Raw genomic sequence first — 18,514 nt, 5'->3', positions numbered from 1 at the left:
CCACCCTTCGATTCCCTGAGCCATTACGGTTTCTTCTTTGTTTTTACAAGGGTGGTGCAGAGCCAAGTCAAGGCAAACCTCCCGATATTTCATGAGTACATGTACCTTCCTACCAAGACACGTACTGCAAGTATTAATTATTTGTAGATCTTCTATAAACCTCTCAAAAATTACAAGAGCTTAGATTTGTTTTCTTCATTGAACATCGGTTACTGATTGAGGTTTCAAATCAAACAATTTCCAGATTTCCTCTGATACTAATTTCCCACAAATTATGACAGTCTACTTGTATTTTAGAGCCCGTTTGGATGGGCTTATAAGTTGGTCAAACCAACTTATAAGCCCTTTTTAACTTATTTTAGTTGTTTGGGTAAAATTTAAAGTTTGTTCTTAAAGTCGGCCATTTAATGAGAAGTTGGATTCCTAACTTTTTTTTTTTGGGGGGGGGGGGGGGGGGGGGGCTTATAAGCCATTTGGTTTGACCAATAAAATTACTTTTATATCCCTTATATTTTATTCTAATTCCAATACTACCCTCTCACCTAAAGCCCTAAAAATTACGATCTTTTCCTCTTTTCATCATCTTCTACAAACAACGCAGCCTCTGCTTTCAGCCCAAAATAGCTTTTCATCTTGGTAAGTTCTTCTCCATTATTCTCTTTCGAGTTCAGTCACTTTTATTATTAATATGAAGAATTCGAAATTTTGTGAGTGATGGAGTTATCAAAAAGAATTAGTAATAGATTTTTACTCTATTTGGTGTCTGCGGTTTTACATGTTCTGGTCTTAGGCTTGCTTAATTTTTTAAAACTAATTTTGACAAGTATTTGTTAATATTCAGAGCATTATTGCCCCCTCCCCACCCGCCCAGTTTGTGGAAGCTATAGAATTGATCATATAGTATCCTTCTTAAGTTCTTCAGATTTCAGTCGAATTTCGGGTTCTTTCTTTAGCTTTTATTTTTTTTGTTCTCAATGATCTTCCATATTATGAGGGAAAATCCATAAAATAGAAGTGAAAAAACCTATTTGATTTTAAGAAAATTAATAATTAAGAGTTCAAAATATATAAGAGTAATAAATGATGCTTAAGGCTTCCTTATTTTTCTTATATATTACTTTTCGTGTAGTATTCAATTCTCCTTCAGATTTACGTGCTCTTATCTTTCGCTCTCGTGGTTGTAGTATTTGTTTGATTCCTATAAGTCCAAGCAAGAGTGGGCTGGTTCGCTTCGTGTTTGAGGTATGTTATCACTTCTTAACTTCATAAAAGAGCTCTTATGGACCGTTTAGTATGTTTATCATATAGAACTCACACCTGATGCTTACGTGATCTATTTGAAATTTTGAGTCCTTTTTTTTTTTTTTTTTTTTTTTTTTTTTTTTTTTTTTTAGGGATGCCAATTATTAAATGATGTTGGAAAGGCTAACGACCAAATGTCAATGAAGTTCTTAGTCTTCCTGAATCTAGGAATATATCTAGTGCATGAATTCTGAAACAGTTCTATAGGCATGAAATTAGCGTCTGTTGTTCTTTTCTGCCTTTCCATTATGGACGTCGAGATGCTTCTAGTAGTCTTGAGACGTTTTCTATCTAAATCCGTGCTTGCGACAATATCTATTTGTTGAAAAAAAAAAAAAAATTAATAGTATGCCTGACTGCTTCTCTGTTGTTTTACATGTTATAGCTACACCGAAGTCATGGAAATTACATAGTTAAGGCGCTTTATATATCCTTAAGGGATACCAACTAATTAGATTAAGGCTTACTGTTTTGTGACAATTTTGGAGCTTATTTACAGCAAATGTGGTTTTTGCTCAAGTCTTTTTAGTTTGGTTGGAGAGTTGTTTATCAATATGGGATTTAAAGAACAACTTGTTATCACCACACATCTAATTAGTCTTAACAAACCAAATAGCACGGAATGAATATAGACAATCTTTTAGTTAAAACCAATTATTTTGGGATTGTGTTATAATTGTTCCTTTGTAGTATTTACCCTCATACTTCATGTCTTTAAATTTCTTCTTAGTTTCATTAAATTTCTACAGTTTCATTAGTTGAGATATGTGTGGCATTTAGAACATCTCTAATTAGCCTTAGAAGTCAATATTTGTACAATGTGATGCTTTTATGCAAAAATTTGAGATTAGATCTGTTACCTGTTCTGTTGCCATGTTTTGTTTAACTTTACCTTTCAAGTATATTTGCTTACTTGAGTTGACAACTTTCCAGTGCCTCTCTTCCTAAAGTTGGAAGCCCAGTGTTTGAGACAAAGTTTTTATTGTGTAGTTTTGCTGATGGTTTCAATTTTTTGTTCTCTTTTAAAAGAGTGGAAAAAAGTGAAGAATTTTTGAAAGAAATTTTTGAAATCTGTTGTTAAAGGTCTTGCTCTTCATTGATATTTCACTGTTCTTATCCCTCATTGCTCTGTTCCTATCCAGGTGATTGTTGAGAGAGCAGAAAAGAGTGATATCTCAGACATTGATAAGAAGAAGTAAGTTGCTTCTGCGCCTTTCCATGATGACAGTTGTTAAGAATCAAGTGAAACAATATTTATGTTCCAAGTCCAACTATAAATTGGTTAGGCATGCAATTTGCTTGTATAGTTTGTGTTCTCTTTCTTGGTAATATTTGACTTTTTGATACATGAGCATGGCTATGTGTATCATTCTGTTTCGGGCCGAAGGTTTTTTATTAATAATAATTACTTAAATCTGGCTCATCGGGTTGTCATAGTTCATTCAAGATTAGGAGTTCTTGGGTGAGTTAGTTTGGGGGATATATCTTGTGAATGCCGCTTGTAATAACAAAATTTGGCAGATTTTGTGTCCAGGAATTGATTAGAAAATCTGTGTATTTTGTGGCCAGGAAAGTTAATAATATATGAAATTTTAACATAGTTTGTCATGGTCGATTTAAGATTATGAGTTATCATTATGATGATGGATTTGCGGTTGTGTTGGACGCTAGTTTGGGAGACATATCTTGTGAATGCTGCAGTTTTCTGTGAAAACGCTTGCAATCCTGAGGTGCAACAGAAGCACCTACATTGAAAGTATGCTGTTGTTTAATTTACCAACAGAATCAAATATTTTTTATGCTTCCACTTCTTCTTTATTATCCGTCTATTTTGGTATGTGTACAAAAAGCTGCGACTAGGAAATTGTGGTTGTGTGTTTGGTTATTGGGCTGCCAACATTATGATGTTGCAGAGTTCATGAACGTTTATTTCTCCTTTCTTCAGATTGTTTACATTCAATCATGCCGGAAACTAGTAAAGCACGAAGTAATGCTAAGTGGGATGATGATGCCAACATTAAATTTATAGATTTGTGTGAAAATGAGATTAGACAAGGACGTAGACCACACACTCATTTAAATAGAGATGGATGGAATAATGTTGTTGAAGAATTCAATAGAGCCACGGGAAGAAACTATGATAAAAAACAAATGAAAAATCATTGGGATAACATGACAAAAGATTGAATTCTTTTTAAGAAGTTGATGAGAGGGGAGATAGGTTTAGGATGGTATGCCATGAAAAATACAATTATGGCAGATGATGATTGGTGGGAGCGAAAAATTAAGGTACATCTCTCACATTTTTCTATATGTCTTTCTTTTTTCTTTCATTGCTAAATTTCTTGGTTTGTTTAAAGTAGTTTTGAATTTTTTGTTATTAGGATGATCGATACAATAAGTTCGGAAAATAGATCTTTCACTTATATGGTATCGCTATGATGCGTTGTTTTACGATATTGTTGCTCAGAAAGAGCACGTCGTAAAACAAGAACAAATGTACGGCATTCGAGTAGATCTTGATGAAGAAGGAACAAATGATATTGGCGCCTATGACAAAGAACACTTTATCAGATCTTGTGATGAAGGGAATGATGAAAGTGATGATATACGAATGTGGATCCTATTATGTTTCAAGTCGTCACTTAAAAGATGAGGTTCAATTGATGAGATTGGCACTAGCACTCAAGTCAAAAAAAAAAAAAAAATTCAATGAGAGAGGATATACACTCTCTAGTGGAGTTTATGTCTAGCAAAACAAATGAAAAATCTTCGGTAGATGATCCCGTCATCGATAAGTGTATGAATGTGTTGGCAAATTTTTTTTAAGATATTCCTGTTTGGGAGTGGAAAGTACAACTATGTTTGCAACATGTTTCTTAAGAAGGATGTACGTCAAGCCTTAAGATGGAAAATGAAGCTCGGAAATCTTGGTTGGAGTATAACTATCGGTTACACCTTGAGAAAATGGGAGCGTTGCTATGGTTAAATGTTTTTATTGTTTAATGTTCGAACATTATGGTTGTGCGTGTAAACCCTACTTATTGCTTCTTGTTTAGACATTGCGGTTGTATCCCCAATCTTATGGTTGTACGTGTAAACTTTATGTATTGTTAATGTTGTGTTGACGTTGTGGTTGTATCCTTAGACCTTATGGTTGTTGTTGTTGTGTTGGCTTTAATGAATGTGGGAACTTTATGTATTGCTGTGGTTGTTTTTCTTTGATGGAATAGTAATTTGAGATGAGTGCATTGAAACAATGGAGTTTCTAAAAAATCTTGAAATTGGGTTCTTGGAAAAACTTTCATTCTTTACTAATTTGAGTCATTTCCATTTTCAGTTAAATGGAGAGTTGGGATATTAGCAATGTGGTATCTCCTCATTTAAGTGATTTGTTAGATGACGAAGATCAAGAACTAGAAGAGATTCGGAGAGAGCAAGATGAGAAGGATTCTTTATGTCATATAACGAGTAAATACATTTTGATGTATTCTAAAAATACCTATGCAAAGAACCTTGTTGTACATCATTGCGCTCTCGGAAATAAGTTTATTCAAGAGATATTACGAGGAAATGAGACTCGTTGTTATGAAAATTTCCGAATGAAGAAGGCGGTGTTCATTGATCTATTCAATGACCTAGTTAAATATGGGCTTAAACCCACTCGTGGAATGTCTATACATGAAATGTTAGGCATATTCTTGATGACTTGTGCACATGGAGTTGGAAATCGAATGATACAAGATATCTTTCAACATTTTCTTAAGAGACAATTCATAGTCACTTTCATAGTGTTTTAAAGGCCGTTTGTAAGCTTGCAAGAGATATCATTCAACCACATCCAAATTATAATGATGGTTGCGATGCTTACAAGCCATGTAAACAAAGATATCTCCCTTTCTTTAAAGTAAGTAACCCGTTTATGATAATTTATTATTCTGCATCGTATCTTTACTACCCTTATATAACAAAAGCTTTTATGATAGTTTCTTGCCCCTTAGAATTCATTACGAGAAAAAAATGGATCCCAAGTTTCTTATTTTACATTCACTTCTTGTAGGATTGTATTGGAGCAATTGATGGCACACATGTGAAAGCTAGATTACTGCAAGGTCATACCATATATTGGACGTAAAGGTTATCCGACTCAGAATATTCTCGCCGTTGTTGATTTTAATATGTGTTTTACATTTGTATGGGCTGGGTGGGAAGGAGCAGCTCACGATAGTCGTATATTTGCTGAGGCCCTTCGTAGACAAGAGCTCAACTTTCCACATCCACTCGGAAACAAATATTATCTAGTTGATGCAGGATATTCACACATGAATGGATACATGGCTCCATACAAAGGAAATAATGTAAGATATCACCTAGCTGAATTTCGCCGCGGTGCAACTCGACAATTGCGAGAGCCAAGAGGATGCATTGAGAAATTTAACTATTTACATTCTTCTTGTAGAAATGTAGTAGAGCGCACATTTGGCGTTTAGAAAGCAAGATGGTCTATTTTGAGAGACATGTCATACTATCACATTGACACGCAAAGGGACATCGTACTTGCTACTATGGCCATTCACAATTATATTAGAAAGAAATGCAATGTGGATGATGCATTCCAAACAGTAAGAATGAGAGCTATATTCCATCGATTGATTCTAATGATATTGGCACAACGTCAAGAGCTAACAATGTAGATGTCGAAGATGTAGGAGAACAAAATGATGTCTATTGGATGGGGTTTCGTGATATGATTGCTAGTGACATTTCTAATGCTTGACGCTTGTATTATATGAATATTTTCCACTTCTTGTATTTATAGTGGAGTGCTTTCGGTTGTATTAGCACTTTTATTTTGTGTCAAATTCTCCATCTTTGAAATATGAATTGTATTACCCTTTTTTAAGTCATGTTGATCCTAACTTATTAAAAAAATTATGCTCTTTATAGCAGTCCTAGGCAAAAAATGTCCATTTGCTTCTGATTTTTTCATAAATGCCAATAATAGATCATCATTATTAAATAAATCAAGAAGTTTTTGTTCTACTTGCACGTTCATCTAGTGCTTCAGTTATATAATTGTCCAAAACGTATCATTATCTTGTAAGTCTACTGAAATGTTCTGTTTGGAAGCCTTGTCTAAGATTGGTAATAAACCATTCTTGATTGCTGGATTTAGCCAACGATATAGTGCATGACGAAGCTTTCATTTTGATAATTTAGGAACCACTATTTTTCTTTGCAAAATCCACTCTTCACCGTTAACATAGGATATACCTGTTGGAGGAAGAAGAACGGTTTAATTAATATTCTCATAATTAATACACAACTCTTTCTTGAAACAACAAATCAATATAAATACATTTCCAATAATGAAATAAATCAAGAAGATATTACTCCCTCCATTCCAAAATAAGTGTCTCTTTTAGCTCATGCACCCCCCTTAAGTAACATGTATTTATAAAATTAACTTAAATAAACATTTTATAGTGGAAGTGATTTTAAAATATAAATTACTTTTGATTTGAATCAACTTTAGAGTTTAAAAATCTTTTAAATCAACTTATTTATGGTGTTAACACTTTAAGGGTATTTCGGTTATTTTGACAAAATAAGTGCTTAACAAAGACTTATTTACCAAACACATCAACAACTTATTTTCAAGAAGCACTTTTATCCAAACACTCAACTGCTATTTATAAAAATAACTTTCAAAGACTTAAAAGTTCTAAAAGCACTTTATACATAAAAGTCACTTTTTTTTAAGCCCATCCAAACGGGCTCTTGAATAGCCTTGATTGCACCCATTATTACCATTGCTTTTTATTTGATATTGATTCTTCTTTTTGACCGTTGTTGCTATCGTATTCTATTCTGGCAGTGAATTCTTTCACTTATAAATAATTGTAGGTCTTTGATGAATGAATAGATAAATACAAAAATTCTCCTACTATATTATAGTGTGTGCTGAGGTTTCATCATTAATTTTTGTTAGATTCTGGCTCATAGTTTTGTACTAGAAGAGTTTGTTGAATCCTGGGGAATACACTCATACCGGGTTAAATATCCTTAAGGACAGTGTCTTAATTGACATGTCTCAAACTATGAGATTGTTCAAGAATTCTCTACAATAATCGTGTTCGAGTATTTTTCGTAAAATTTCCAACAATAGCTAAGATTAGTTTTGCTTTAACAATTTTGGCTAGAGTGTGCAGTTTTATGCTACCTTGCATTTACTCGAGCTGCCTTTTCTTTTTGTAATGCAGTGGATGCCTCTAGTAAATATTTCTACCAAATCAATGAATGTAATATATGTGACTTTCATTTACACTATTATTTCCAAACCATGGTTAAGTGATTTATTATTTCAAGATAATTTTTAACTGTGAAGGTTAATTGTTTTTATTTGGTGTAAACACCGGATGCAGATAGGTATTTATCTTAGATTCTCTATTTCTTTTTGTCATTGTCTTTTAACAAACACTAAACTCAGACTGTGAAAGCCTATTATATATGCATAATTAATGCATGATCACTTGAGATAGGATTTAGTAATTTAACAAAATGATCAAGCAGTTGAAAAGATAATTCTTAGAAAAAAAACATTTGGTAAAATGAAAAGTGGAAGGAATGGGACATTAGAGAAACAGAATAGAAGTTCCTGGCGCAATCCGGATATGTCAAGCCCCAAAGCTGATACCAGACACCGAATTGGAAAGAAAGAAAAAAAAAAAAACAAAAAAAAGAAAGAGAGAAGAAGAAGAAGAAGAAAGAGATTAATAGTGGTATTAGGTGTAAGGAAAATAGGATTAATTACACTAAAAACCTTTGCCGTTTCATAGTGTGTTTGACATGACGGAAAATATTTCCAGATAATATATCATTTCTAGTTTTGACTTGTCAGAAAACATCTTTCAACAGAAACATTTACCAGAAAGGGGGAAAATAATGACAAATGAGCTCCCTCACTTTTGAACGGAAGTCACTCTCTTTACAACTACCTCAACTTTAAGCTTTATATCAGTTTGACCAACACTTAGACATTATAATTAATCTTTAATACTCGAACCACTGCTTGACTTTCTAATACTGTCAATCTATCTATATATAAGAAATCTTCTTCAACTGAATATCGGGAAGTTTTATTTTTTCTAAATGTGCAAGAGGCTGTCTCATATTTCAAACTCTTGATTGCTGGTTATCCTTTTCCTTTTCTGAGAACAAAACATGGAAAACAAAGGGCGTGTGCTAAATTTTGAATGTACAATTTAAGAATGCTCTAAAATGTTTAAATACAGAAGCAATGACAGTTCATTACAATGTAACAGACGATCACACAAATTACTCAGTGTACAGTCAAGAAATCAAAATATCAGAACCAGAAAGCAAAATTAGTACAAAAGAGGAAAATACATCAAAGGAAACTCCAACACGTGTATCTCTGTGTCTCCGGCGCATGAAATTCCTTCCTCTGTCTTTTCTAGTCGACTCCTGAATGAGGCAACAACAATTAAAGGCTCAAATTAGTTCAATAGAAAAGGATGCTAGAGGACAAGCAATCAAGCATAGTACTAAAGGCATTTTCGTAATTGAGAAATCTGAAAATTAATTGGCACACCTGAGATGCAGCAGAAGTAACTTAAACTTTGATCCTTCTACCAGAGGGATTCTATGAAACAACGCTCTAAATTTGACTTGAAGTTGTCGTCATCCCACTCTAATTGGCTCCACCATTTTGATGTTCCTCTTATTACTTTGATGTTTTCGGAGGTTTGAATAGAGAGAGGCAACTTCCTTATTTGATTAGGACCTTCTAAGATAAGTTCCTGAATGTGTTCCCACATACTCTGTGGCTCCCCCAAGGTTCCTAATTTTGGTGGTAATCTCAACTTTAACTTCCGAACTCTTGGAATTTCTAAGTTGACAAGTGTCGTCTGACTTGAGCCGCATTGCACAAACAACTCTACCAGCTGGTCACAACAGTTAATTGTGATTTCTTCCAAGTGCTTGGGTACAGAAAAAGCTCCCCCAACGTTAAAAAGACATGTTAGACTATCACAAGAGTTTATATCGAGTCGGCGTAATTTAGAAAATCTTAGACCGAGATGATGACAGAAATCAGAGACACTGTTTAGACGATCTACGTGGCTGAGTTTGAGATCTTCCAGATTTGGAAAAGGGTCAATCTGTCCACTTCCTTCTTCCGCTGGTTCGAAATCACAATAACAATCATAAATATAGAGTGATTTTAATCCATCAAGACTGTTGTAGGCAAACAACTTCCTGAGACCGCTGCATTCTACCAAGTACAAATCCGAGGCAAATTTCAACATGCCTGAGAGCTCTCCGTTACTGAAATTTTCACACTGGGAGACGCGTATCGTCTTTTCTGACTTTTTGGATTTTATTGGCATTTTATATCTCCCAACTTCAATACGAAAGTTTTTCAATCTAGTCATCCAGGTGTAGTCCCTATTGCCAATTGATGATCTATCCAATTTAATAAAAAGAGAAGTCAGATTGTGTAGCGATGATATCTCATCAAAAGAAGTTGGTCCAAGAAGAATCTCACTGACCCATGTGTGAAGGAAATTACTCTCAGTCTCCGTCATATTTAACATTTCAATGCTAGACAAATTGAGGAAAAATCCTCGTTTGATGCTCTTTAAAGAAGCTGCAGGCAGATTTAATAGCCTCAGATTTTTCAACTTGTCCATTCCTCGTGGAAGACGACACAACTCTGTATTATTACAATCAAGCACGTGTAAATTGCAAAGATCACCAAGAGGTTGTAACTGTTTCAGCGCCCTGCAACTTCCTAGTATAAGAGCATGCAGTTGATATAAGCTATTGATGGAAGAAGGCAGTGCTCTAATACCAGTGCCACTCAGATTCAGAACTCTTAAATTTGGAAATGCCAAAAAGAAATCACGGGGAATGTTCTCAAGGTGATTATCTTGCAAAAGTAATGTTGTTGTTTCTGGACATTCCATGAAGGAATCAGGTACTCGGTCAATTTTGTTGCTTATGAAAGATATTCTCTTCACAGAAGCCGACATTTTAATATGTGATATGTCAGTCAACCCATTTCCAGCTCGAATGAGAGAATTGTGTTCATTCCCTGAGGAATTGGCTATCCATCTAGCAACATCACGAACCACGTCATGCATCTTCACAGAATCCATCTCATCCATCTCATGGTCTTCTAGCAAGCAGGCACCTTTTAGACTCTCAATCGTTGTGATTCCCCTGTTGTAGGCTTCATCGTATGTGTCATGTTCACCAAGGAACCCCTCTGCCCACCAAGAATGTATGATATCATCTTGTGGAATAGCCGCTGGATATAAGGAGCAATACAAGAAACAACTTTGAATGTCACCTCTCCTCTTCTTCACATGTTTGCTTCTTTGCTCTGAGGATGATTCAATATCCTGAGATACTAAATAATTAAAACTCAACTTGATGACCTGGTAAACCTTATTTTCTACATCTTTATGGGGTTCGGATATGCTAAGTGATTTCAAAGCATCTTTCCAAAGCTCGACCTTCATCTTTCCCCTCATAGATTGTCCAATAGTAGTGATTGCTAAAGGTAAACCATCACACTCTCTTGCAAGTTTCTTTGCTAATGGACGAATATGCTCCAGATTGGCATTATCACCGGCATGTTTGACAAAAAGTTGCCAAGATTCATCCTCATCCAATGTGTCAATCTTCAGTTGGATGTTTGATTTCATTTGCGTACAAACATTCAAAAAACGGGAAGTTAATATTACCTTGCTTCTTCCGGCATCTTCAGGTTGGGGCACACCTACATCAACCAAATTTATATCTTCCCAAACATCATCCAATATAAGAAGGAAACTCTTTTCTTGCTTGAGCCTTTGATAGATTTTTCCGGCTATGCTTTCTACACTTCCCTTGTCATCTACCTCTAGGTTTAATCGCTTGGCAATTTGTGCTTGAACATCTCCTCTTATTTCTGTTGGCTGTTTGGCCACTTGTGCTTGAACATCTCTTATGTATGTTGGCGGTTTGGGAATTGTAACCCATATCACAACACCAAAAAACAGTTTGGAGCTTGGCGCAGTATTTCGGAGCTCATTATTTAGATTCTTCACCAAAATCGTTTTGCCGACTCCTGCTGCACCCCACACACCAATGATGCATATCTGAAAGGATTCAGATACCCCAACAACAATTACCCACAAGTGAAAAATGCAACAATGGTCATAAAAAATTCAGAAAATTAGAGAAAGAAGGACGTAGGAGGCTTTGATCATTCAGTCATAATCTCTTGATCTCAATTTTCTCAACTTAATCTCCTTAAGAAAAGAGGTAATAGCACCCATCCATATCTAAAATAGTATAAAATCTATTTTGACTGAAAACATTTTGACTACTAAACCTTACTAGACTGAGTTAAAAGAGTTAATTACTTAAATGATCATCCAAGTTATGAAAATAACGCATTAAGGTCACTTTTGAACTCTTGATAACAATAAAATTAGGGGGTTCAAATGAGCGGGTTGGGCTGAAATTGGCACAATCAAAATGGGTTGGGCTAACATTAGCCAAAAGTTATTTGGATTGAAATGGGCTCGGCTGAAATGGGCTAAAAATCGGTTGAGTCATGACCTGCGCAACATGACCCAATTTTTTTGAAGGGTCTATTTTCTAGAAATACATTTTTAGAAAAATATTTTCGCAGATTTTTCGTGGAAAATATTTTTGAGGAAAACATTTGGAAAATATTTTCAAGAAAAATTTTTTTTGTGAAAAATATTTTCCTTCATATCAAACACATCACAAACTTATAAGCATGATACAAGAAAAGTGAATACATAAAAAAATTTAAAAAAAAAGGAGTAAATTTCAAGCAATAAGCCTAAATTTAAGTGAATCTTAAAAATGGGCTAGTATTGAGCTAAGTTGGAGGATCACTTTAGAATGGGCTATATTGGGTTGGGCTAAAATCAGCTCAATAAGAAACTACCTTCAGCCCAACCCATAAAATTTTGAGCGGTTTGGGGGGGCCATTATCTTTTGGATCATATGTGACCCCCCTGAATAAAATCATCCAACTTAACCCAACTTCCCAGCAAAGTCATTTTAGCGGAAAATCAACTTTCAGTGCCAAAAAGATGACGCGGCATGCCACGTCACTAAACTTTTCGAATTTCTCAAATGGACTTCCAATTTATGAAGTCGTCAGTATCCCCTGATTACCAATGGATTTTCGTCAAGAATCTGTGAATTTCCAGTCATGCCTTGTACTTGGTTAATTTTTTTTGAATGAGAAATATTATTGAGTGTATGTTTTATCAGCTAAAATGGGAGAACATTTTACATGGTAAGAATTAGAAATATTATTTGGTGAAAGAAAAAATGTATAGAGTAAATATTAATGACTTGGCAAAGAGTTTATTTAACAAACAAAGGAATACTTAACGAAAATCCATAAGTTGGATGACCACTTGAGAAATTCAAAAGTTTAGTGGTGACGTGGCATGCCAAAGTTGATTTTCTGGCTGAAATGACTTCCTGGGAAGGTTGTGTTAAGTTTGATTATTTTCTTTGTTACAAGAAATTCAAAAGTGACTTACGTTACTTCCATAACTTGGATGAACATTTAAGTAACTACATGAATTAATGGAATTAGCAACTACCAAATTCCAAACAATTTAGGATTACTAATGTTGATTTAATTCCAAAAATACCTTATCATCTTCTAATAGTTGTAGGATTTTGTTGAGATTTTTTGTTGCTGCTGACTGGCCTTCTAGTGATGGTCCCGGGATGAACTCAACTCTTCTCATCTGGTAATTTTCTACCACCAAATTGGATCCAAAGCTTTCTCTCTTGTTTATAAGGGTGCAAATTTGATCTTGGATGTTCTGTACTTTAGTGGAGACTTCACTGAGAAGGCTGCATTTTGGACAACACTCAGCCGCAATGCGGTCTTGCATAGATACCCAATCATTCTCCAGTGTGTGGACATCTTCGATCCACTTGAGAACATCCGGTTTTGGTTTATAGCCTTCTTCTTTAGCTCCTTCCACCTCTCCTTTGATATCATCTCTATACTTTGTTAGCTTATCCATTTTCTTCCTTAGATTTTCAATATTTGATGAAAAATGGACAGCATCTTCAATCTTAGGATAGATGCATCTACACGTGCACTTACCCACCTCAACAACAAAGCCACTTGCAACATTAAAGAGTATTTCCATTGAACAATTCTTGAGGTAACGAAAAAAAAAAGTGTTTCTGATCAGAATGCTAATGATGCTCTCAAAGATGATCAATGAAGCTAAACTGACTGTTTCTTCTTTGTTTAAGGCACAACTCCAGTAAAATCTTTAATTTTTTATAGTTGTTGAGGAGCCTCTTTAGTCTTGCACATATGGGAGAAGAATGATTCCTTTATTTTAATAAGTACTATGGAGGGATAAGTTATTGTTGTCCCGGAACTATGGCCAAAGTTGCTATAACATAACTTACCTTTTTAGGAGTCCTATTACCTCCTGAACTTTTTTAAAATGGAATAATTACCACCATAAGCACTGACGTGGCAAGGAGAATGTATTTCACTCTTTTTGGGAGAGTGAGAAGCATAAAATCTGACACGTGTCATTTTTAATGGGTATTTCACATTTAGTTACACCTAATTAATTATCATTAAAGCTTAAAGTTTTTTTTCTAAACTGATTTTTTTTTAAATGTGGAAAACTGATTTTTTTTTTTCTATATATGAAAAAAATAGTTTTCCAAATTAGTTTAAAAAACGGGTTTTCCACATTTTAAAAAAATAATTACTTTTTTCAAATTTTTATAAAAATTCAGTTTTTTCACATTTTGACAAGAAAAAAAAATACTTTTACAGATTTTTTTTTAAAATTATACAGATTTTATTTAAAAAATAAAAGTGTCCTAAAAAAAATGAAATCATGAAACCTAGATTTTTTAAGAATTTTTTTTGAAAAAAAAATCCAGTTTTTCATATTTCTTAAAAAATCCATTTTTCCATATTTTAAAAAAATCCATGTTTTCGAATTTCAGATTTTTTTTAAATATCCAATTTTCAGTTTTTTAAGGAAAATTCAGTTTTCCAATTTTTTTAAAAATTGCCACATAAGCGAAAAGAATTTAAAAAAATAAAAAAAAATAAATATATATGCAAAGAAAGTGTATGCCACTCTCCCATGTTAGAATAGATATCCAATTTTGAAAAAGAATTATTCCGATTTAAAAAAGTTAGTGAGAAATAATAAGACTCTACAAAAGTAAGCGTGTGTAAAGAATTCTTTTGCTAAATTTTTAGGAAGGTAATAATGTTTTATGACTTTTATCCCTCCTTTGGACAATTGTTTTTTCCTGCTATTTTAACCAGCTGGCGTGAACATCATGAGTCAGTTTGGGTATTTAACAAAAAAGAAAAAGTAAAAAAGGAAGGTGAATATAATATAAGAAAAGAAAAGGCAAAGACAAATACTGAATTGACAAAGCAAACATAAAGGAAGGAAAAGAAGAAAAGGAATGTCACTAGCAAGAGATAAGATTGGATAAATGCTATGATGAGCACTACTTTTGTTTAGTTTCCACATCACTTTTTCTTAGCTTCCACAACAGAAGAAAGCATGTCCCTTGAACAGTTATCAAACAATGTAAAGAAGGCGACGAAGACAATTATTGGAGTAACTCACAATGTAATTCCAAAGAAAACGACTATAACACTGGGAGCAGTGTGGTAACAGGGCCCCAAGTAAGTTTTTATTTGGGATCTAGACCCCAAATTTTAATTATTAGGTATTTGGACCCTTTTTAGGATTGTTACTAATTAAGTAGAGACAAGTTATTTGGGTGTTAAAATAAGCCCCCAAGTTTAAAAAAAAAAAAATTTCGTCCAAGAATTTAAAAAATAAAAATAATAAAATAAAAACTATTTCATTCTTTCAAATCAGTGCCCAAGTTTTAAAAATACCCTTTTGATCCTAAGTAAGAAATAATAAAATAAATCAAAATGAAAATCTAAAAATGTATTTTGTACCTTATAAAAAATAATATAAAATTATATTCCTCTCTGTCAATTCATTTCCACGTTTTTTTCCTCTAGCATCTGAAATTACTCCATTGACAGCCATTGTTGGAGTTTGAACTTCAAGGTTGAAAAAATGAGTTTTCGAAAGAGTAATTCATTCAAGTGGGTGTTATTGGATTTTGTTGGGGATATTTTGATGAATTTAAACGTCAAATTTTAGAGAGTTTAGAGAGGATTTAAGGTTGTTTTGGATTAAATTTCAGATTTGAGCTTGAGGATAGCCATTATTGAAGCTTGAGCTTCAAACTTGAAAATTGGGTTTTATGAAGGAGTGATTTATTTCAAGTGGGTGTTAGCGGATTTTGTTGGGGATCTTTTGAGGAGTCTAAATCTCAAATTTAAGGGAGTTTTGAGAAGATTTAAGATGGTTTTGCGTACAATATCATATTTGAGCTTGAGGTTGAAGATGAACATTTCAGATTTATAACTATTCTAATGGACGAGTCAACGTTTATAAATAGACCAACAACAGAAATTCATTCACTGCTGATTATGACTTCATGAATGTCTTGTACCGCTTAGTCTGCCTCATGTCTTTACCACAAAGAGGTCATTACCCATCAAATCCTAGCAATACATTTTGGCCGTCTCATGAATTAGAGATTGGCAGTAGTTGAAATTAGTTAATGAGGTACTTTGGGACAGGAAAAATGGGTAGTCAAAAGAGCTATGTTATCACGCTTGCATACTCTTCTAATACGCCAGTTACCAGTTATCAGAATATACAACCTACACTTGCTTTTGTAACCAAAAAAGTTTTTTTTTTTTTTTTTTAATAAGAAGTGAACTAATTTTAGCTTATAAAACTTATATTTGTAACTAAACAATATGTTATCACCATGAAATTAGTGAAACAATACTATAATAATCTAAAATAATGATAATTAATGAGCAATGTTAATAATGTGTTGAGGAAAAAGTTATGATGATCATAGCTATATGTAACAACTTGAAATTGGTGAAATAATTATATGTGAACATAATATATTTTTTTAGCCATATTGCAAATGGTTATTATACTACATGTGATCTATATTAAAATTGATGACATAATTACATGTGATCAATGAAATGTTCTTGTCTTTATAGTAATAGGTGAAATAATTATGTGACCAACTTGTAATGTTTAGATTAAGAGCCCGTCGTGGATTGCTTATTAGGACAAGTTGAAAATTTTATAAGTTCGTTTTTTTTTTTTGAAAATAATATTTCTACTTACTAAATTTTTAAAGTATTTTGTCTTAAAATAAGTTTCAAAAAAATAATTTGGCTACTTGGAAATTATCTAAAAGCAGCATAAATAAAACGACTTATTATAAGCTGTAAAAATAAGTTGGCTACCCTAACTTTTTTTTTTTTTTACTTATATGTCGTTTTCGGTTATAAGTAGCCCAACTTATTTATTTTTTTGGCTTATAAATGTTCGTTTCGCTTATAATTTCTTTTTTACATCCAAATAGGCTCTAATAGCGAACGACTTATACAATTTCATCTTTTGTAACCAAAAAAAGATTTTTTTTTTTAATAAGAAGTGAACTAATTTTAGATTATAAAACTTATATGTGTAACTAAACAATATATTATCACCATGAAATTAGTGAAACAACACTATAATAATCCAAAATAATGATAATTAATGAGTAATGTTAGTAATGTGTTGAAGAAGAAAAATAGAAACAAATAAATATACATGTGGCAAGGAGAGTGTACCTCACTCTCTCCATAAAACAGATATCCAAGCGGGGGTGCCAGTAACTATTCCGTTTAAAAAAAAAAAAAATGTGTAATAAGACACACGAAAAAGTTAAGATGTGTCGAATAAGCTGCGCTTAAAGTCATGAGGAATAATATCTTATCCCTACTTTGGACAATTGTTTTTTCCTACTATATTAACCAGCTGGCGTGAACATCGTGAGTCAGTTTGGGTATTTAACAAAAAAGAAAAAGAAAAAAAGGAAGGTGAATATAATATAAGAAAAGAGAAGGCAAACACAAATACTGAATTGACAAAGCAAGCATAAAGGAAGGAAAAGAAGAAAAGGAATGTCACTAGCAAGAGATAAGATTAGATAAATGCTATGATGAGCACTACTTTGCTTAGTTTCCACATCACTTTTTCTTAGTTTCCACAACAGAAGAAAGCATGTCCCTTGAACAGTTATCAAACAATGTAAAGAAGGCGACGAAGACAATTATTGGAGTAACTCACAATGTAATTCCAAAGAAAACGACTGGGTAATACTGCAGGGGAGCCCAAAGTTGAAGCTTATGGATTCGGCCAAACTCAGTAACTTTGATCCAAATTTCGTATTTGTCATAATAAATTAAACGAATATGTATAAATTATTAATTATAACTCAAATTTAAAAGAATTAGAATTTTGGACCCATAAGCTTCAACCCTGACTCCGCCTTCATGCAACAATAGGGGTGGAGCTGGAATAGATTTTAGTTCAAGACCTATATTTAATTTAATAAACTCATTGAATATATACAAATTATTTATTTATAACTCAATAATTTTAAAAAATTAAAATTCAGAACCTATAAGCTTCACCTTTATGCAACATGATTGATAATAATTGAACCCATCCACTGCAGAATGCCAATATCCACAAAAAAATCTCAATGAGTCCCCACGCAGAAAGGCACCACTAAGATGCCTTTTCACCGATGAATGTCTTTCAATGTCTAACAGAGATTCTCTATTTCCCAAAAACCATCTATTAAATATAATAAATCGTAAAAACTTGTAAATTAAATCAGACATATAGGGTTCAGAATGATTCAAGACCGTGTTTATTGTTATACCCAAATTAGATTCACAAAAGTGCCAAGTAAGATATTTTTTTGTAAAGAATCATATTAGAAAAGAAAAAATAGCAATATTCATCACCTGTCCATATTTAGAAGTTTCAATCTTTCATGAAAGAAGAGCAACAGCTCCAGCAGCCATGAACTCCACTAGCTTTGCTCACAGTCACAGTATTATGCATTAATGATTAACCCAGCTGTATTCAATCTTTTCAAAAGACATGCTAACAGGGAAAAAAGAGCAATTGGGGACACATGTACAACAACAAAAGAAAAAGAGAAAAGAATCTTACTTTCAAAG

The 18,514-nt window shown here is 33.3% G+C and overlaps 1 protein-coding gene and 1 long non-coding RNA gene across 2 annotated transcripts; one reads left to right on the top strand and one right to left on the bottom strand.

Annotated features, from left to right (window-relative positions):
• Positions 1-5,519: 5,519 nt before the first annotated feature.
• Positions 5,520-6,246, top strand: LOC132045325 (uncharacterized). The gene is made up of 2 exons (XR_009412397.1): positions 5,520-5,660; positions 5,762-6,246. It is a non-coding gene; the product is annotated as an uncharacterized LOC132045325 (long non-coding RNA).
• Positions 6,247-8,940: 2,694 nt separating this feature from the next.
• Positions 8,941-13,692, bottom strand: LOC132045324 (disease resistance protein At4g27190-like). Its single transcript, XM_059435877.1, has 2 exons — positions 13,020-13,692; positions 8,941-11,471 (listed from the first exon to the last, which is right to left on the bottom strand). Exons 1-2 carry the CDS (start codon positions 13,530-13,532, stop codon positions 8,955-8,957), a joined length of 3,030 nt encoding a protein of 1,009 aa, XP_059291860.1. The 5' UTR covers positions 13,533-13,692; the 3' UTR covers positions 8,941-8,954.
• Positions 13,693-18,514: the final 4,822 nt, after the last annotated feature.

Source organism: Lycium ferocissimum, unplaced genomic scaffold (genome assembly GCF_029784015.1).
Source record: "Lycium ferocissimum isolate CSIRO_LF1 unplaced genomic scaffold, AGI_CSIRO_Lferr_CH_V1 ctg6475, whole genome shotgun sequence".
NCBI lineage: Eukaryota > Viridiplantae > Streptophyta > Magnoliopsida > Solanales > Solanaceae > Lycium > Lycium ferocissimum.
The sequence above is the reverse complement of the archived record's forward strand: the minus strand, read 5'-3'. Positions and strand labels throughout refer to the sequence as shown.

What these genes read in the sequence shown, in the direction of transcription:
- LOC132045324 (XM_059435877.1), bottom strand. Translation starts at nt 13,532, where the DNA reads ATGGAAATACTCTTTAATGTTGCAAGTGGCTTTGTTGTTGAGGTGGGT. An exon ending in AACTATTAGAAGATGATAAG is followed by an intron (nt 11,472 to 13,019) that starts GTATTTTTGGAA and finishes GAATCCTTTCAG; the next exon opens with ATATGCATCATTGGTGTGTG.